The 20,833-nt window shown below is 40.3% G+C and overlaps 1 protein-coding gene across 1 annotated transcript; it reads right to left on the reverse strand.

Moving 5' to 3' along the window:
- Window positions 1-1,307: 1,307 nt before the first annotated feature.
- ALKBH3 (alkB homolog 3, alpha-ketoglutaratedependent dioxygenase) lies at window positions 1,308-19,687 on the reverse strand. The gene is made up of 8 exons (XM_014306426.2): window positions 19,455-19,687; window positions 18,280-18,314; window positions 17,356-17,403; window positions 15,676-15,779; window positions 14,399-14,487; window positions 11,258-11,467; window positions 4,709-4,807; window positions 1,308-4,183 (listed from the first exon to the last, which is right to left on the reverse strand). Exons 4-8 carry the CDS (start codon window positions 15,731-15,733, stop codon window positions 4,091-4,093), a joined length of 549 nt encoding a protein of 182 aa, XP_014161901.2. The 5' UTR covers window positions 15,734-15,779; window positions 17,356-17,403; window positions 18,280-18,314; window positions 19,455-19,687; the 3' UTR covers window positions 1,308-4,090.
- Between the last annotated feature and the right edge of the window lie 1,146 nt (window positions 19,688-20,833).

A 20,833-nucleotide genomic window follows, 5' to 3' on the forward strand; every position in this document is an offset into this window, starting at 1 on the left:
ATAGGCAAAGTGGGTGTTAAATGCTTTTGAGGTAAGGCAATAGTAGCAGCACTTGAGGAGGAGGCATTATGGATTCACAGCACCCATCAATACATGCATCTTTTATCCCAAACCCCAGGAGAACAATCCTCTGTGTTTTGCCAACACTACAGTACGAAAATTCTGACTTCTTAACCCCTTCCTGGCACCCTGTCTCCTTCTCTGTTACTATTGTAGCTATAAATTACCATTTGTAGCTATAAATTACTATATGTAGCTATACTAACCCTGTAAGTCATGGCAATCAGAAAAGACACAGGTAGAATTCATCTCACACAGATGAAGTAAAATTATCAAATTATCTGTGGCTTTAAAGCTAATCAAAACTGAATAACCTAAAGAGTTCTTTTTCACAAAAAAAAAAAAAACACAAAACAAAACCCAACAAAACACAACCCCCCCCACAAACAAAACCACCCCAAAAACCAACAACAAAACCCCCAAAAAACAAACAAAAAACCCCCAAAAACAAACAAACAAAAAAGAAAACAAACAAACAAACAAAAACCCCCACAAGCCCAGAGCAGACAAGTGGCAGAACTTTGCTGTTGATTTCAAATGGTGTGTGCTCAGATGAACCCACTGTGGCCCAGAAGGGCAGCATTGTATCAGCAACACTCCAACCTCACTAAGAGTTTGTGCTTGAATATGCAAGTATTCTGTGACAAAATGATAACAGGTAGCATGGGGACAGTGATGCCTGACACCAGTGTGGTTAATTAATAACATCATTGGTTATAGAGCTGCTAAATAAATGAGTGGTTACATATGGATCCAGTTGTGGGTTTTTTTTCAGAACAGCTCCATCCTGCATGTTCCCTGAGGAAGGCAGGCTACTGTCCATCCTTACCCAAGACAGATTCCATTCATCCGCTCCTTATCATCAAATCTGAGGGCCATTACATTTTGGAAAAGGTGATGGCTGTTTTGGAAAAGGGAATCTTACCTGGGGTTACTAGTAGATTCCACCTGTTCGAAAGCCAAAGACAAACAATTTTGAAGAATGCAATTTTTGAGCATTTTTTGGAAGAGACATATACTCTGCTGAAATCTTCAAGGACCCTTCCAACCCAAACCCATTCAGTATTTCAAAGAAGGGGAAAAAAGTAAATCCACTGTTTGTATCTTCCACATAAAAATAGTGACAGACAGGTGTTCTGTAAGCAAAGCAGCTCTCAGCAGCTGCTGCAGCCCCTCTGAAAGACAGAATCTGGTGCCAACCACAAAAACAAAACTCTCAGGTCAGCCCCCTGCTCTTGAATCCTCTGTGAACATATAAATAGTCTATTTTATTTTACTTTAGTGAACTCTGAGTTTAAATTATTTTTCAAAAAGTTTTTGGCAGAGAATCTCACAACAGTCCTGAGAAGGAAGAAAGCAAGCTTTTAAACTGGAAAGTAATTCTTTTGGATGACATTTTTAGAAACACTTGTTTTCGAATCCATGTAACTAGGGGAAAGGTTCCTCCACCTATCTTTAAGTTAAAGAATGGAACCTAACTGCATATTTACCATCCTAAACATGCTGCCCTTTGCACCTGACTGCAACAGCAGAAACAGCTGAACAGCAGCACAAGAAACGTGCAAGTTGCCCTGGTCTCTAGTGAAAAATCTTCATGTGCCATGGGAACACCACCAGCTCAAGAACTCTCAAATCTCACTTTTGTGCACATCCATTTTGAGAACTCAGCAGGAGTGCCTGTAGCATTCAGGAACAAATTTCTACTGACAGAAAGTCCTTGCAGAAAGGTCTCTTGAGGAGCTCTGGGCTGGAATCTCCTCTGCCCCAAGCGATTTCCTGCTGTCTTGGCAGGCAGGGGGTTGCAACTTGTGCTACCTGGCTAGCTGACTTTTCTGGTGAAGAGGTGGGGGAAAGAAGGAAGGACCACAAGCTCCCAGCTGACAAAGAAACTTGACCCCTAGGCCAAGTGTTCCCCTTGCAGCCAGTACACACAGGACAGGCTGGGGAATGGTGCCATATGCCTTCTCCTCACTGTCAAACAGATTTGGATACAGTGAAGCTGACATGTGAGACAAGGCAGATTGCAGTAGTCTCTGGCAACAAAAGGAGAGCTGGAGGATAGAACATTTCTCCTATAAATCATTTCACTTCTGGGGAGGAAAACTTGGTCTTTTCCCAAATCAAAGGAAGTAGAGAAACTAAACCAAAATTTGCTAACATGACAAATTGAAACCAAGAAAAGGAGGTGAAAAACTGCTCTTCCACAACAGCATCAGCCTCCAGGGTCCTGCCATTAGTTATGTGCCATAGATTCACTGAATTCAAATGAGTTGCAATTTCCACAGGCTGAGATTTGGGGGTTTAAAAGTTTCCAACTCATCCCCATCTCCTACTCTTTCTTGCAGCATGGCTGCTCTTAACACAGTGAAAACAAATGGACCTTGTATGAATTGATACGGGCAAAAGTGTTGCCTTCTCAGAGTACCCTGACAAATTAGCACTGTTCCTTGGTTAAGAACACCCACTCTTTGTCAGGACTGCCAAACCTGGACACACATACAGGGATGTGACAAAGCTCCAATGACCCAAAGAAAGCAAATATGAAAGTAAGTGTCTGCCTCCTGGAACTCTGATTCCCATGAAATACATCACAGAGCCTAGACAAAAGATTCAAATGCAAGGAAATAACACTAAAATACTCCAAAAACATTTCTGTACAAATTGGGATGAAAGTGAAGACATCATTAGATAATGAAGTTAAGTTTTCTAGTAACATTCATTCATTTTAGAATAATCATGTATGGTGGTTTAGGTAGAAAAGCTGTTTCTAGGAAAAGATTCTGCCTGATTTCAGACCACAGGGAGTGAAATGGCTCAACATTTCTGTCCTTTATGTCATCAATAACATTGCAACATAGGCATAACTGAGTATTAATAACTTGACTGCTCTCACCAAATAAGAACTTAAGCCACAACAAATACTGGTTAAGAAAATATAGACATTTTCCCAACACCAATTTATTCTTACAGTGAAGATGGACATTAGCTTGCTTAACAAAGCTAATGTTGCAAGGCACAGAGTATTTACCTGTGCTTAGATCCTACTACTGCAGGCAGGCAGTGAAGATGGACCAAACCTATGATTTGATCCTGTACAGTGATGATATTTAGCTGCAGTAAGAACTTAATCACATAGGCAGCACTCCTGACTTAACATCCAGACTGCAGTCATGAGCCCACTGCTTCCCAGCAGCAGGTGAGTTGCAGCAGGCAAGCCTGAAGGATTCCAGCACGTCAGCCTGGAATCTGCTTTGAGGTGCTGACTGCTCATCTGTGGCAGCAGAGGCTCAAGAGATAAGAGAGGCTCAAGAGTGATATTCTTTAATGCAAAAAGCACTGACCCAGAAGCAGGGTCGTCAGATGTCTCCGTTGCTTGCCTTTGCCTTGTCCTGTCTAAATGGATAAACAGTTAGGATAAAGTCTGACCACAGAGTGCATGGCAGAAGAGAGCCTTGACCCTCTGTTCCACTAGACACCAGTATAATTCAAGTAGTTATTTAAGTTATGAAACTGATTGCTTAACTGGAAAAGACTCTGCAACCTACAGATGAAAAGTAGTGCACCACCCTTTGGTGAAATGAGCTAATACCCAGAGATCATCCCCAAGTGCAGCTTTCCCATTTCTGTACAGACACACAGAGGTGGCTTTACATCATAGAATCCCATCTTGTCATTACTTACAACAGAGATCACAACTCGGGAGTAAAGGAGAGACAAGACAAGGTGCAAACTATGTGCTCATTGAATCTGTCTGCTCCAGTTGGGACCACTCACATCTTTCACCTCCTTCGTGCTCTTTTAAGAATAATCATTGCTCACAAACTTAAAGTGATTTAGGCTTATCTAATAACATATAATTTCTGTCCACATAACACAGGCAGCTTCTGATTGCCAAAGGTCTTCATAATATCAGCTCTTTCCCCCATGACTTCAAGGAACTCTGTTTCTGTAAGGCTTCCTTTAAATCTGTAGCAATCTAAGGCTCTAGATCTGCTGTGGGTGTACATCCAACAATGTCCGAAGTGGCTCTTCACTTCCAAACTCCATCAGGTTCTGGATAAATGATCCTAAATGTTAAATTTATTCGTTCATCTCTAGAATGATACTCCTTAGGCACTCGATGCTGTAAGTGGCATTAGAGGGGGGGAAGAAAAAAAAAAAAGCATGAGGTTGTACATTTAAAATACAGGTAATCAAACAATGACTAAAACCTTCATTTCCTGTGATGGCTTCTTATTCATATTTCTAAACACTTAGCTAAGGTAAAAAAAAGGTTCTGACTGCTCAGGGCCACTGAAAACAAGAAGTCTTTGTACATTACTGTAGAATTCTTAATTTAAGTTACAACTTTTGATATTCTAAATTTCTATATTGATTTTGTTCTTCTCACTGCAGGCTGCAATCTTCATCACTGAACTTTAATGCTGGAACATCTGGACTGATTCCTACTGCATTACTTGGCACATGAGAGCAAACCCATTGTTTCTGTGGGTGTTTTCAAATTCTCAGGCAGAAAGTAATACCAATGCCTTGGAAAACAACTGTGCCACTGGAAGCAGAATATCCCATACCTTCATAGGAGTGCCTTAGCATATCTGGACAACTGCACTGCAAGTAAAGCACATAAACACTGCCAAGGAGTTCTTACCTGCCAATCCTCCTGGGTGGCTCCCTCCATCACCAACAGAGTCCCATGATCAAGGGGGATTTTAAGTCTTTCCACATAAGTATAGTCTCCATTCTCTTCCTAACAAGAAACATCAGACATTGAAGAAGCAGGCATGTGCATTTGCTAGAAAACCAGTCCTTTAAAGCAGAGCTTAAAAAGCCTGTGAGGGAGGAGGCTCTTCCAAGATCAAGAGGTCTAAGTAAACCTCTCTGTATCTGAATTTCATATAAAGCCCAGGAGCTGAGCATTTTAATGATGAAAAGAAGCCACTGTATCTCACTGGCTGGATGCCACAGGTAAAGTTCAACAACTAGTTCCTGGATTTAGTGCAAAATTCTGGAATGAGGCTGCAAACCTTGTGGAAACATCTTAAACAGTTCAGTGTGGAGACATGCCGCAATAGCTACCATAGATTCCAACAGTTTACTTCATCAAAAGTAATATCTTCCTGTTATTCTGAATTTCTCTTGTTACAACATTACATGCTGCTATGGCACTAGCTGCTGGAAGTTTTTCTTACTAAAAAAAAATCTTCTTTTCCTATAATATCTGGTAAAACAAGTTGTCTTAATCACCACTAAGCAAAACAGAATGCTAAACTAAAAGACAAATAATTTGCAAACTTTTGTTAAGCCTTTAGATTATGTGCAAGTATTTTAAAACTCAAATATAACAACTAGACATCGTGACACACCCCAGCAGTGGTCTCACACGTGCCGCACTGAGTGGGAACAGCAACTCTATTGCTTTGCACTATCCAACTTAAATCAGAGTTATACATTGCTCAGTGTGTAGTAGTCCAGCTTGAAGGAGGCTTATCCTTATAAAAGTTCACAGCTTGCTGAAAAGCTCAAAATAATGAGGTAGAGTAACAAATACTGTGAAAATTATGTCCTAAACTAAAACAGCTTGATTTTCAGAAAACCACCAAGGAGCATGTGTGTGTGTTTATAAATATGATGCAGAGAGAAAGAGCACTGCACTTCCTGAAATGCAAAGAGCTTGGCTGGTATCAAGTCAGTATCAAGAAACATTTTCTTATTTTCAGTGGAAACAAGGAAAAAATTTCAAAAATAGATATTATAAACATGACAGCTGAGGAAAAACAGAGAAATATCACTGCACACATACTTTCTATTTCAGAGGATTACATCATTTCACTTTGTGATGGACAACAGTGGGCTTATTTTTATCTCTTGCTCATCTTAATTAAAAAGGAATTCTGCCAAGATAAATGATTTAGGAGAAAACATCCTTTAGGCTTAGAAAAGTCAGTATGTAAAAGCAGCAATTACTTTCTGGTTTAAATGAGACATCTCTGAGCTCCATTTTACTTAGAAAAAGAGATTTTTATGTCCATAACTGTCCAAAGCCAGTGAAGTTAAACAAAAAGTTTTTACTTTCTTATGTGCCATTACTGTCAACCAAAGCTCCTTTCAGAACTTTTATTCCTAGAGCTGATCTCAGACATACAGAAAACTCACTTGACTGTCAGAGGTCAATAAGTTTATGAAAAATATTTATTTTTGGCATCGAAGGTGGAAAAGACTCTCTGGTAACAAACATGGAAAGTGCATCAGGTGACTTCTTTATGTTCACTTTGTAACTCTATCTATGTACCACAAAACCACCTGCTTACAACAACAGGTAGAGTAAATAACTGCTCTGCTTTTTATATGTTAGAATTTTCATAATCTTGAGTTACATGTTCAATACAATCCAAGCTTTACACTATCCAAGTACACCGGCTAAACTTTTTTTTAAATCCTTAATTACAGTAACTACAGTTAATAACTAAGGAAAGCTCAGTGTGAGTTGATGGGAAGCTGTGAATACAAAATCTGTAAGAACTCCTTGACTCCATCAAGCTTGTTTTCTTGAAATGTTATCAAAATCAAAAAGAGAAAAGATCTCATATAAATCTATATAAAGCACCCAAGTTTGTTTCTTAAGTCTCAGGATAGTTTATTGCTATAGTGGTAGGAAATTATTTCTGGACAGTGCAGAGGAATCTTCTATTATAAGGAAAAGTAAATGGAAACAGCCTGTAGAAGAATGTATAAATAATAATGCATTTATACAGGCAAATGATGCAAAATCATTTTCAATTTCAAAAGCCAGCATTTTTCATGGACAATACTGGCTTCTAGTCTTCTGCTTCACCTATTTACCTACTACCAAGAGAATTATCCTTACAAAGTTAGGATAGTTCAAATCTTGTATTTTTCAGATTTCATCTTGATTGTATCCCTGTTTTCCACTTTACATGTCTAGCACCAGACGTGTAAACATTCTCCTCCACAACAAAGTAGTCTCACCTACCAATACCTTCTGCATTGAACATGTTTATTTTCACTGTCTCTGACAAAATCCTCACTGCAGCTCCTTACAGATTCAGTAAGGATGAGTATCAGTTGTACTGCCCTTTCCTCACATACTGCACTGGCCTGCATACACAGGCCTACCCTGACACTCCCTCAGTCCTGCAGCTGAGCCCTCCCTTCTTCCTCTCTGCTTGCCTACAGCTTCTCAAGCCCTGCCAGTGGTGGTGGACAACACCTCCTCCTCCTCTGCAGCCACCACCGTCTGTGAGTCTCTTTGATGCCAATCTAAAAGTTCAACTTGCTTCATCTAGGTCTGAATCTCTGCTTGGACCATGCTCCAGATTGCCACATTCATCTTCACTTAGGTCTGTTATGACACAAAGGGTTATTTTTCTGCTCTTTCTAGGAGAGCTTTACCTTCTGCTAGGAAAAAAGGACTGTGCTTCAGGGATTCATCTGAAGGACAGATCCATCTCAAGGCTGACTCTCTGAACACCAGAACATTCTGCTATTGTCTAACAGGTGTGAAGCTCCCTCCTTTCCCAGCAGCCATCAGTTTCCTTGGTTATAGATGGAAGAAGGGCAAGCTGATAGCTGGCTTTCTAACTCCCTCCCCAGTTCACATGGCCATTTGCTGGATGACCACCCAGCTGGTCCCTATGGCACCCACCGCCCCACCACAGTAACATTCCCCACTCAGCTTCCAGATAACCTGGCCCTGTCCCAGAGCTGAGCAGTGAACAAGCAATAATAGAAATGGTGGTGAGGCTGTACCAGGAACACCCATCCCACAGAGTAAAACCAATTCCTCTCCACTGGCAGGATGAAGTCATGTCCTGGGGGCTGCGTGGGGAATGGGAGGAGGTCACAGTGCCACAGTGGTGACACGCAGGCTGTAGGCAAGCACACGAGGACTCACTGACTCAACAAGAGCTGTGTGAACTGTGTATGAATCACAGCTCCAAAGCAAAGCATTTGTCTCCTGATTTCAGTGTAGGCAGGAGCTACAATGGTGGGGAGAGGAGGAACAAGAAAGCAGGAGCAAGGTTAAAGTAATTTATTGGAACTGGAAGAAGAAAATAGAAGAAGCCACATCACTGTAGACTTTTAACTATGAAGCAGGCATCCAAAAACCCTAGAAACCATTTAAAGCAAAGAAAAAATACCAGCAGCTATCATGTAATTGGTCCAAATAAACAGAAGAGGCTGTATTTAGAAAAAAGAATGCTTAAAAATTCCAGCAGGCAAAATAAAACTGTTGCTGGAGTCATGTTAATTCCCATGAAGTCTCCTTATTCTGGTGAGGAATTTACACCTGAAATGTATTTGCAGCTTTTTTAACACACACAGGGCTGAAATCCTGGTAAGAATTATTTCTACTTATCCACAAAGGATGCTTGTTTAAGAAGATATAAATAGTCTATGCATGTCTCTGCACTCCTTTACCCTCTATTATATGCTGAAGACTTATCCAGTACAGTGCTCACCAAAGAGAAAAACAGAGGACTGAACCTTTCCTTACCTCACCCTAGAACAATTTTCAGGATAATAAAAAAAAACCACTTGAACCTAAGTAACTTTCTTTTCATTTTTGCCAAGTGAAAAAAGATTTCAGATTGTGTGATTGTTTCAGAGTGACTTATATAAACATTACCAAACTACTAACAGATAATTGTCAAAATTCACATAAACATGCACAGAAAATGCAATCCATCAACACAACTGGTCATCTTTTCAGTTAGAGAAACAGGATTTTATTCACTATCAGGTTCATCCACATTTCAAGATATAATCTAGAAAATACTTGTAGAGATATCAATATGAACTGAAGTCTCTGAAGGCTCTGATCTGGCACTCTTCAAGTGCCCTTCAAGCTGCCTATGTATTGTGGTACATACAGTTTTGTACTCAATACATGGTCCCACACAGGAAACCACATTTTTTTCCTAGGACCATTTATCCACGGTGATGTTCTACCATAAGCCATGTTCTCATCTTGTATGTTTGTTTTATCTTTCATCTCAAAATACTTAAAAGCACTTACATGAACAGAGGGAAATGAAAGTCTTTGAGACCCTAAAATCTGAAATAGCACAGTGTTGGCCCTCAAATGGGTTTAATTTTGGGAGGAAAAGGACTTTCCTCCCAAAAACTTTCTATTTCTGTCCTCAATGAAGGCTAACTCTGGAAAGCCCAATGTACTGATACTGGCTGATACTGAAACCAGGGAGAGCCTGAATGCCTGTGATCACTGTTAATATGAATTCCTTTTTCCTAGATTACATTCCTCTTCCGGTAACTTGCTTTTTAACAAAGGAATGATCAAACTTCAAAGATCTACAACCAGTTTTAACTTTCTCTTAATGGAAGAGAGAATACTACAGTACAATAAGGTATGGAAATTTCTTATTTAGTACAGCCTGAAAGGTTGTAATTTCCATCAGAGCCTCTTGTAACTCCCACTTGGTAAAGCATCTGTTGTCATAGGATGCTCTGAGGAAACTTAATTCTTTGGGAATGTGCAAAGAATACATAACGTGTGCCATGTAATTATTAAGTATGAATTCCCTCAGGCACAGGACACACTTAATAGCAACTATTCCAAAGATCTGCACATGGGGATTCTACCTCAGAAAAAAGGTATGTCACTTGCAAAAGGGATACACTTCATAGCAAGACTCAGCTAGTCAGAAATATCAGGTCAAAGGTGTTAAAAAAAAAAAAAGAGGAGAGCTTGAGGGATACATCTATAGAAAACCATCCATCTCTGGAAGAAAAGGGAAGAAACCATGCAGTACAGCTCAAACAAGGCAGTCAAGTACAAATGGCACAGACTGAATTTCCCCTTCGCTAATAGTGGGTGTCTTTTCAGAAAATTTATAAAAAAGGCATCTTACTCAAGAACTAGGATTGATTTTCAAGAGAGAATCTGCAAAGTTTATACTGAAGTTTAAGTGTATTTTATTCTGATTCTGTTCTGATTGATGGGGAACACAGGGACTTCTAAAATGAATCCAAATACCATTTACAGTTTTCTAGAGGAATAAACTTTCCAGCTGACATTTTATTATCAACACAGCATCAGGGATACTTACTCATGCTATGCTCACTGACATAATAGACTGGTTATGTGATCTCATGCTCAGGGACCAAGATTAAATTCACTTCAGGCAACAAAGAATTTACAAATTGGAGATCTGGTGAAAACTACAAACTCTTTGTCTTCTGGTTCAATTTCTGACCTTTTCTGTTCAGACTAGGTGACCCAAGGTGACTCTTGATGGGCAGGCTTCAGTATGTCAGCATAGAGTTTTCCTGTAGGCTGGTAGTTATCACCTCTGCTTTCTCTACCACCTACTCAGAATAAATAACAACAACACAAGCAGCTAACAAACTTCTTTCCAAAGTTGTCAAAGACTGCCCAAGCAGAAAATTCATCTGAAACAGGACACCCTAAAATAAGGCCTGTATTCTCAACCCACATGAATCCTTTACTTGGATAAATACAAACAGCGAAATTTAAGCTGGCTTATAAACAAAGCACTCTCAAGCACAGCACTTTATCTAGAAAGAGAATTCACTACTGAATCACCAATTAACTCCCAAAAGGATATTCCACAGGTCTCTTTATCCAAGTAGAGGATTTCTGTTTAGCCTGCCAGTATGATGTGACAGCTTCCAAGGCATTTCGTGGAAAAGAAATGAGCTTCTTCCCTTTGTTCACTGCCCCTCAATCTGAATATACACATGTCAAAATGCAAACACTGTTAAGAGGATTTTTACTTACAAGAGTAGTCAGAACTACTCTTCACCCCATGAACACTCTGCATTACATAACATTGTCCTGAGTTTAAGAAAACGCAACTCTTTGATTCATTTGCACAGTGTAAGTCCCCTTCCAGCACCACTGATCTCATTTTAAGTACCAGAAAGGGCCCTTATTTGGGCAGAAGGCTGCTTAGGTTCCAATTCACAGCAGCACTACACGACACTGCTGCACATTATTAGAGTGCTCCCATCCCCATCCTCAGAATGTCACGGTCCATGCAAGAGATTTCTTGAGCCCTACACTTCTTCCACAGAACTTTCCAAGTTGTTCTTTCCTTAACTTTGGAATACTTTAGCAATTAAGTTTCCTTAAATGGGGAAAACAATAAACCTATTAGTAGCTCTAGGAGTCTCTCAGTGTGATATGAACACTCACAGGGGAAGGTTTTCTCCTCATCTCAAAGGTCCGAGTAGCACCCAAGCTGAGTGAGGCAATGACAGGATTTTTCCCCAGCGATGGCTCATCGTCACTGTGCCAGTCCACACTGTCCTTCTCACTTCGGTACAGGTTGCAGAGGAGAGAGTTGAAGGTGTGGCCAGTGCACTCCTCAATGCGCTCCTTCAGCATGCTCAGCAGAGGATGCCACTGCAATCAGCACAGAGGCAAATGTAAATGCCATGGATGCAGGCCAGGGGCAGGAAATGCAAGACAGAAGGCAAAAACCACCAAGAAACAAAAATACACTGCACTTTAATCACAACAAACTTAAAATCAAACAAATTACAGCAATTCTGATGATATTTTTAGTAGAGCAGGGGAATGGTTGGGGCTTTCTGCAAAATAGCCACACTCAATACTAAATCATCTCTTAAAACTCAATACTAAATCATCTCTTAAAACTCTGAAGGCAGGCTGCCCTTCATACTAATGGAGGCAATCAGTGACTAAATGACACTGCTCTCAATTGCCTGCAGCTGTTGACAGAGAACAAGAGGAAATGGTTGGCATAACACAGCCCTCTGTCCCCACTCTGTTAACACAGCTTGTTGAGCTCAACTCACCACCTCTTGGGGTTTTAACTTCAACACGGTAACTCTTCAGTGGGTCTCAAAACCAATGTCACTGGCCCTGCATTTCATCCCTTCCTTTGCTAACATCTTGCTGACCCCACAGCCCAGGGAAGCTCTGTACATTCCACTACAACTCAGTTCAGTTACTTAATGTTATGAAGTTACATCATGACTTTCATCTGTCAGAGTGCTTTTAAGAACTTCACAAACACATAAAGCAAAGAAAAAAAGAAGACAAAGCAATGTAGGCTGGAATTTTTGCCCATTATATAAGCAGAAACAGAGGGCAAGAGAGGATAAGAAACTGATTCCAAATCTCCCAGTGCACCACTGGCAGAAAAAGCAACAAACACCTGGGAATATTTTCTAGTATCCATCTCTAATAAACAAGGCTGCACTACCTTCTTTCCAAGCCTTCCCAAGCTTAACAGGTATTTAACTTATTGGTTACACTGCAGGAGCCTCAACGTATCATCTTTCTCTAAGGGGTATTTCTAGCTAAGTCATGCCTTCAACAATTAAGCATCATGTGATTAATTAACTCTAGGTAAACATAGCTTGTAGTTATGGAACATAACTGAAAAGCAGTAATACCACCCCAAAAAAGTTTGGTTTTCAACTGGGCTGTCTGAATGTGCCAAGGAGTCCAACAAGAATTATTGAGGGCACTTTTCAGTGACCAACCAGGACTAGATTTCTTCAACTCCCATCACAGAAATATCTACTACTAAAATGTTACCATACAGTGAATTTTACAACGTAATTGAAAGCCCATTACAAACCTGCAGCAGTGGAAGTAGTTTTGTTGAAACAACTCTATCACTGCTTACAGAAAAACATTTTCTAATAGCAAAAATCATTGAGGCACAAACACTGGATTATATCTAGAAGTGCTGCAATCACGACCAATTCTTACCAAACAAAAAAGGAGGGACCCAAAGCTAATTACTCCTACAGATCAAGTGTTTAAGGGAGTAATCAGGTTTGGCTAAGCTGTGCACTAAATTACATTTTACTCAGGATATTTTTGTGCTAGAAACCCTATTCTACAGGTAGGGATTGTACTCTTTACACAATCCCCTATTTTTCTAAGCTGCAGGTACTCCCACCTGCAAAGCTGTGTGAAATACCAGTGTCCCTGTGCACTGTACCCATAGATCTGCCTATGGGCAACTTCCAGCTGGGGAAGGGCTGGCTTCCAGCTATGCAACTTCTCCACTGCATCTCACTGCCTGCTTGAGTTTCTTTCTCTCAGTAAAAAGCAGAAATATTCCGGAATAAAAGACAGAACCACAGCCTGAGTGATTCATTTAGGCCTTGTACCTTTTAGATGAGAGAAACAAGCCAGTGGCTCAACGAGCGCTAAGTCAGAACTCGATGCAAACTGAAATGAAACCTTGAATTCAGGGTATATGGGCTCTATCCAATCTCTGAACAGCAATGGATTTCACAACAGGCAGTTCTGAACTGGATTTAAATCATTAGTGTACAACAGAATGATTTTGTGAAGGCACTTCCAATCCCTAAAGCCATTCAGCTTTCAGAAAAGCCCATTTAAAATAGTATTTCACAAATGAGTACCAAAGAAATGCTTATTTTTCTACCACAAGTTCCACAGACCACAGAATTTTTAACTACAATATTTTTGAGACTACACAATCTTCACAACTCATCATGTTAAATAGTGCCTTTCCAACTCTTCCCAAACATCCCACTTTGGCAGCAGTTCTGGATCTTGGGACACTTTTCTCTCATGCTATCCAGCTTTCAACAGTGACACCTAATTACTGCTGTGGAAATTTTAAACAAAGCAATACCAAGGGACAGGCTGATGGGACAACAGGCTGAGAGAGAGAGGGGGGAAGGGAGGGAAAACATGAACAAAACATCACTGAGTCACTCAGAAGGCTTTTAACCCTTCCAAAACAGTGTGGGAAATTACATGCTACAATCTGGAGTTGCTGAGCAGATAAGCTGCTCAGCAGCTCACAGATGTGTGAATTTCATAGCATCCACATAGGAATCAAAATATGCCTAAACTTTCATTTAAGCAGTATTGAACCTAAGTGTTTTTGAAAGGAACTATTTCAGTAATTAGTATTACTGTATCTTTACAACAAAAAAATCAGTATTGTGCGCAGTAAAATCTCCCATACAAAGATGCTTGGAATAAGTCACACAGAGCAATTCAGAGTTTTGTACAAAGCTACAGCAACCTAAAGCAAAACTTTAAACTCTAGAGTAGTAACCTCCTTTTGACAACATTTGGCAACTAAATCACGCTGCTCTCAGTCAACTCATTCATAAAGTGTATTGTATAAAACTGACCACATTCCAGTAGAATCTGCTGCTGATCACAAATGAAATGCTAACAGATTCTCCAGATAACTAGAACAGAGGATAGAGGGAATTTTTGTCTCTTGATCTCTGCAAAGGGATCAAGACAATCCTTGCAGGTCTCTGCAAGGATTTCTCGGAAGACAATAATATACAAACATAAACATACATTTGGATTTGGCTGCATTGTTATCCTGGAGTATGCGTAAGGAAGTTCCCCATACCAGGATGTAAGCCGTGGTTCCTCAAAAGATACTTCTGAAAAAAACAGGAAGACTTTCTCAGTTGCCTTATCAAATGATTTGAAAATGGAAAGATAATGCAATTCTGCTAAGAAACTTGATCAAAAAGGGATTATCCATTCACCTAAAGTTAAAAAAGCAGCTCCTTAACATAATGAACTCAAGTGAGGGAATTAAATTTTTCAAAATCAGGTGTGCATCTGCAGGAGGAATTACCTTGCCAAAATATTGGAAACATATCAATTTTCTTACCCCTAGATGCCAGACATAGCAGAGACTGGATGGGTTAAAGATAGCAAACAAAACTGAAAATTTATCTTGTTTCATGTTCACCTGGTTCTGGTGCCCAGTATGCTGGCTTAAGTGGCAAGATGCAAATGGCTGCACTGGAAAGGGTGAAGTAGAAAGGACTGTAGCATCCTTGGGACACTACAGAAACAAAATGTAGCAAGGCTGGACACAATATTTTGTCAAGTGTGTATGTGCTCTGTGGTATAACACAAACATCAGGTTAAAAATACTTTTGGCTTCTGAAAAGACATCTTGGCAACTATTTCTCACGCTTGACAGGTAGCATTCTCCATTATACTGTCCCTTTATTGCCAGCCAACAAAAACACAGCTTGAAGACATTTTCCAGCCCCATCCAGGAACTGCTCTGATATATTATCTTACATCAGTTCCTGCCTGAAAGTGAAATTTAGCTACAGCAGGTGCCCCTTAGTGAAGAAATTCCAGAATAGCAGCCTCTTCACCTACTGCATATTGGAACCAATAACTAAAGCCAAAGGAAAAGGAACATGCTCTGCTGTGATTTTCAGTAAAAGAGGCAAAAAATATACCTCATGAAAGAAACCTCCAAGAACACAGTTTTCAAGCAATGCTGGGAGATTGTATGATGGTGGCCAGACTAAATCTTAAAAAATGAGTGAGAAAAAGAACTGGAAATGACAGAAGAAACAGTAAAATTCCAAGATTTTTAAGACAGACAATTTTATTTTGAAAATATCTCATTTAGCTGGCAATAGTAACATGGTATTACAGGTTGAAAAGTAAGCTGCAGTAGCCTTCAGATATGCATGGAAAACCTGCACGGAAACTTGAAGTGGTAACACTGAAAATGAAAACCAATTCTAAGCAGTGCACAGATTCTGGTATGGAACTGACCTGTGAATAACCTGAAAAAGTGGTAACACACTCCTTACCCTGCCTGACATGAGTTCGCTGACCCCAGGGTATGTCTTGGAGGAGTTGCTCAAACATCCAGTCTGCCTGTTCTGAGTCAATAAAGCCAGGAATCAAATGAATCCTAAGGATGACAAAAAAAAATGGAAGGAATATACACTTCTATATCTGCTTTGGGAAAATATTTTCATTTCCAGGATTCCCAAAGGAGCTGTAATGTATCATATCAAAAGTCAAAGCCCAGTATCCTGTTTCTGACCACAGCCAAAAGCAGATGTGAAGGAAAGAACAGAAGGGCTCCTGTTGAGTCTTACCCTCACGAAATGAATGTAATTTCTTTTCAAAACTTTTAAAAACATATGACAACCAGCAACATACTATGAATTCCAGAATCAGCCATGTGCTGTGAAAAATGGCATCCTTCTGCTTGTTATTAACTTCAGATCTGATAAATCAGATAGGCCTGATTATGGCAATACAATCAAAATTAAGTAAATAATTGCCCTTTATTCACCATCTCCACAAAACTTAGAATTTGACAGCCCTTTATCCCTACTGCCATTCCTGTTCTCTTTTTCAAAGCATAAGGAAAAGTATTTAGCATAAGGACAGTATTTAATGTCTCCCGTTTTTTCATTTCCATATGTACATGTAATATTTTGATTGGACTAACAGTCACCCAAGAATTACAATCACTGTGGTGAGCTGCAGAGTAGGAATGCTGCTAACAGCAGTTTACTCTCACAAGTATTTCATGCCCCAAAGATGTCACCGTAAGAGTATATAGTAAAGGTGTTAAAAAATATGAAAATCTGATTATTAACTTTCCAGAAATATATATATTCCATCCGTGTATTATGAAAACAAACTCCAGAAAATGAAGGATAGCCCAGCTGACTGTGTATCTTGTCTCCTTCCAGCTGGTCAAAGCTTTTACTTTTCAAAATACTGTTAAGATTTATTTGCATCTTTAGAAGAAACTAAGATGAAGACACAAAAATAAAATAATACAATAATCAGAAGAAATTAAATAAATGCACAAAAAATTACTATGTCCTTGGAATTTTTTCCACTATTAATAAAAACCTATCAAATTCAAAACAAGAGGATTAATACTGATATTGCAGCTAAGTCAGCAAGGTAAAATGTATGTTACTTAGTAGGAATCACAGAACAAGTAGGTTTTGTTTAGAAGTGCCCTGAAGCTGAAATAATTAAGGCATGGCATATAAGCACAAGAGACAAACCTGAGGTTACCACAATTGCCTAAAGTTAAATGCTTTCATTAGATTTATTTAAAACAATTCCAATTTACAGCTACAAGTTTTGGGCTGCTCTTAACTGTACAACAGACATCACACACTTGCTAACACAGGAATACTGATCCAAATTCACATCAGCAACTTACTGTGAATCATGACACAAATGGACACAGCCCCTGTCCTTATTCTGGAAAGAGCAGCAGATGCACTACACACCACATGTCAAGAGGTTTCTTCTTCTCTTCAGCACTGCTCAGAACCACCTCAGTCCCTGCTATGTGCCACTCAAATGTTTTTCCAGAAGTACTCTAGACAGATGATGCACAGGAAGTGCCATGTGCAGCTGATTAAGTCAAAACCCTCTACAGAGACTGGACTTCAGAAAGTTGAGTATCATCACATTACTGTGCAAAAGCCAGTAACATTTCATCCACTTACCTAGAAATGCCACTTGGTCCCTTGCTGAGCTCATACACACCAGGCTTGCTGAGGATGTAGAAAGGAAAGAGCCATCAGAAAGACAAACAAGAAATTATCTTAGACTGAGCAGCACAGACTAGAATTGCTGTAGGCCTGGACTAGGGAAAGTTTTCTTTAAAAGAGAAAAGAAAGTTAGAAAAGGGAAGAACTAATGTCCTGGACAAAAAGGTCAGAGTAAGGCAGCAAGGTGTGCTGCAGAAGCAAATGAGTTTGTGTGTACTTCCTGTCCCTCCCTTCACCAAAGGCTCTGTACAGCTTTAGGGCTCTTGGAAAAAAATAAAAGAGGAATGTCACAGGGAACCTCAGGAAGACAACCATACATGACTGCGCTCCGATCACTGTTTGCATTTACAGGTACACTGAGAAAGAAAATTCTAGCAAGACAGCTAAACTGAACCGAGCTGAATTTTCAGTATCTCTAACTCCATCATACACCACCACACTTTGTCACGCTTCATGCCAAAGTTATCCTGGGAAGATCCCCATTTCAACACAAAGGGTAAGTGACATACAAGTACCCAGCTTCACTATGAAACTTACTATCAGCTACCTCTCTGAGCCCTGAAAGAAGCTGCCATACCAGCTATATTTATGGTATATTCCAGAGTAAGTAATTTCTAGCACAGTTTACACTGGGACTGTCCCAGGAAAATTTACACTGCTAACCAAAGGAGACATACTGGCAATTGTGCTGAACCACAATGTTCAACTCTTCCTGGTTACTGGCTTGCCAGCTATACAAAAGGCAAAAAAATCAGTTAACAGACTTGGGCTCTCCTGATAAGACACTCAGCTCATGACAAAAGGGTTAAAAGTCCACAATTTCTACTCTTACTGACCACGGTAACAGAAAAAGCACAGAGAAATCAGCAGGATACTCACTCTATCACACCTGCCTCAGGAACTCTGCGCTCCACCTGAAAGGCAATGAGACAGCACACAGTGAATATGAAAGTATCTGGCACTCTCCCGTCAAACATCATCTCTAGTGACTCTTGTGTATCCACACACTGTGTAGCCAGTGAGAAAAAGACACCTCAGGGCAAGAGGGAAGTAGTACCAGCTCAGCCACTCCCTCCTCACCCCAGAAACTCTCAAGTGCAGCTACCACTGCAGGCTGGTTTTTAGCCTTCAACTGCCCCCTAAAGGACACCGATTTCTAAATTATTTAGACATCACATACTTGATATTTATCAACTGCAATCAAGAAATTTCTTATTTTTATAAAAATATCCTCATGCAAGGAAAATTTCAGAACAACCCTAAGAATCATGAACAAACTGCAGGCCTCAGTCAAATGAGCAAAACATGAAAGATCAGACATAGCAGGAGCTTACTCTGTAAAGCTGTCTGCACAGCTGAGATAGCTGTATTTTGTTACGAGACAGAGTAGTTTAATCCAGCCTTGGCTATCATTCTGGTTGTCTAAGGGATTTATGCTGCTCTTCTCTGAGCTCAGTACAGTTCTGATTTGCAAGGAGTTACTGCATTGAGTCAACAAGAGCACCAAAATATAGTACTATACAGATAGCAGGTCTCTGCCACAGGGGAAAGAGAATCTTCCCAGGCCATCTTCAAGGCTTCCAAGCCTAGATGACAGCCTTTTAAATAGGTCTAGCTTAGAAAGAAGAGCTCATTATTATTTTTTCCCCAAATAAGGAAGTTTTCATACGCTGCATAGAGCACAATATCCTTCATCAGCTGATGGGACAAAGTCTACAAAACAATTATCACCCTCTTCCCCTTTAACAAGTTAGGACAGATACCCCACCTGAGGAAAACAAGAAGAGCTCAAACGTGCTTAGGATATTGCAGACTGAATATTTAGTAGAACATATTCTTTTGGCTCTCTATAAAAGAGTAGTTTTGAACAGGCTAAACAGAGGAACCACAACTTTTTGTTTGCCATACACACAAAACAATTACCAACTCTGCTTAGCAAAAGCTCAAAGCTCAGCTCAGATTTTAAACAATTAACTATATTCTCAAATAACTGTTACCTATCATATAAAGTTTTATAACAGATAAGATTCTGCTAGTTACCCTGTAAGTTTTACCTGTGATGGCTTTTCAAAGACAAATTGCTTTTGAGTGTGAGCCTGATCTTTCTGTCTCCATGCTGGTCTCGCACCTGCAAGGGCAAGGCTGCTGGCCACAGGTGCCTTAGGTGCTAAAACAAAGAAAGAAGGAAGAAAAGATCACATGAATTGAATATCACCATTGTAAAAAATATAGTTAGGAAAAACTCATGGAATCATTCCTTGGAGTATTCTCCTATGCTTGGCAGATACTTCAGGAAATTGCCAAACCTAAGAGTCAAAATTTCACAGGAACTGATTTTTTATATATATTTATTTGTTATTCATTTTGCTTCCACAAACAAAATAAAAACGTACTTTTACCTGAAAGGATGACATCTATAACTTTTCAATTGTACAACAAACACCTATCACACACCAGCAGAAATTGCTCCATGCAGCTAAGCTGATTCCCTCTGTATTCCTTTTCTTAGGGAAAAAAAAGACAAAAATATTTTCATTAAAACAGAATTTTTAAACCAGGGAGAAAGCAGAAGAGCAACTTTGTCACACCACTTCAGGTGTTTTATTTACACATGCAAACAGGCTTTAAAATGGGCCTGAAACACAGACAAAATCCTCACTCAGCATAATTCAATGGGGAATTTTTTTTAATCCCCTTAGGAATAGAAGCAATGAAATGTCCCAGTGACAGAAAATTTTGAGGCCACATGCACAAGTCAAAACAGCTGGTTATTCTCTCTCACGACTAAAAAAAAAATCAGCTTGCCTAGGATGCTCAGTCTGCAGAGACATGGGAGCTTTATGGAAACTATAATCAAGTGAGTGGAACATGTTTTGAGCATGTTCACAAAAACAAAACCAGTCCCTTCTGCAAGACTGGAAACCCTCAAAGTGCTCCTCTGCCTCTGCACTCTTTGGTTTCAGTGTTTGCTAAAAACCCGCGATGTTAACTCCATCCCTTTCCACTACTTCTCTTTGTTTTACAATGTTTTCACCGTGACAAGCCAACCGAAGGCACATAACGCGTTTTATGGATAAGAAGCGGCTGACTGTTCTTAGAGCAGTCAGCTCCGCCAAACTCCACTCGTCCCACGGGAGCTGCCCGAGATGCGCCAGACGCGCTCGCCCCAATGTGCGCCTCAGCACACACCCGCACCCTGCGCTCCGCAGCCAAAACCGCCGCACCTGGGGCACAGGCGCAAATTTCACTGAAAGACTGGCTTCGAACACCTGCAGCTCAGTTACCGACGGGAACGGGGCAACGGGGTCGCGCAGGGTGGCCGGAAAGCGCAGCCGGAGACCGGCGCCCCTGCCTGCTGCTCGCCCCGTCGCGCCCAGGCCGGCGGCGGAGGAGTCCCGGCCGTCGGGAAGGGCGGCTGTGAGCGCTCCTTACC

The sequence above is a fragment of the Geospiza fortis genome, unplaced genomic scaffold (assembly GCF_000277835.1).
Source record: "Geospiza fortis unplaced genomic scaffold, GeoFor_1.0 scaffold66, whole genome shotgun sequence".
NCBI classification, from domain to species: domain Eukaryota; kingdom Metazoa; phylum Chordata; class Aves; order Passeriformes; family Thraupidae; genus Geospiza; species Geospiza fortis.

What these genes read in the sequence shown, in the direction of transcription:
- ALKBH3 (XM_014306426.2), bottom strand. Translation starts at nt 15,733, where the DNA reads ATGTTTGAGCAACTCCTCCAAGACATACCCTGGGGTCAGCGAACTCAT. An exon ending in TGAGGAGAAAACCTTCCCCT is followed by an intron (nt 4,808 to 11,257) that starts GTGAGTGTTCAT and finishes GTTTCTTGTTAG; the next exon opens with GAAGAGAATGGAGACTATAC. An exon ending in CCACCCAGGAGGATTGGCAG is followed by an intron (nt 4,184 to 4,708) that starts GTAAGAACTCCT and finishes TGCCACTTACAG; the next exon opens with CATCGAGTGCCTAAGGAGTA.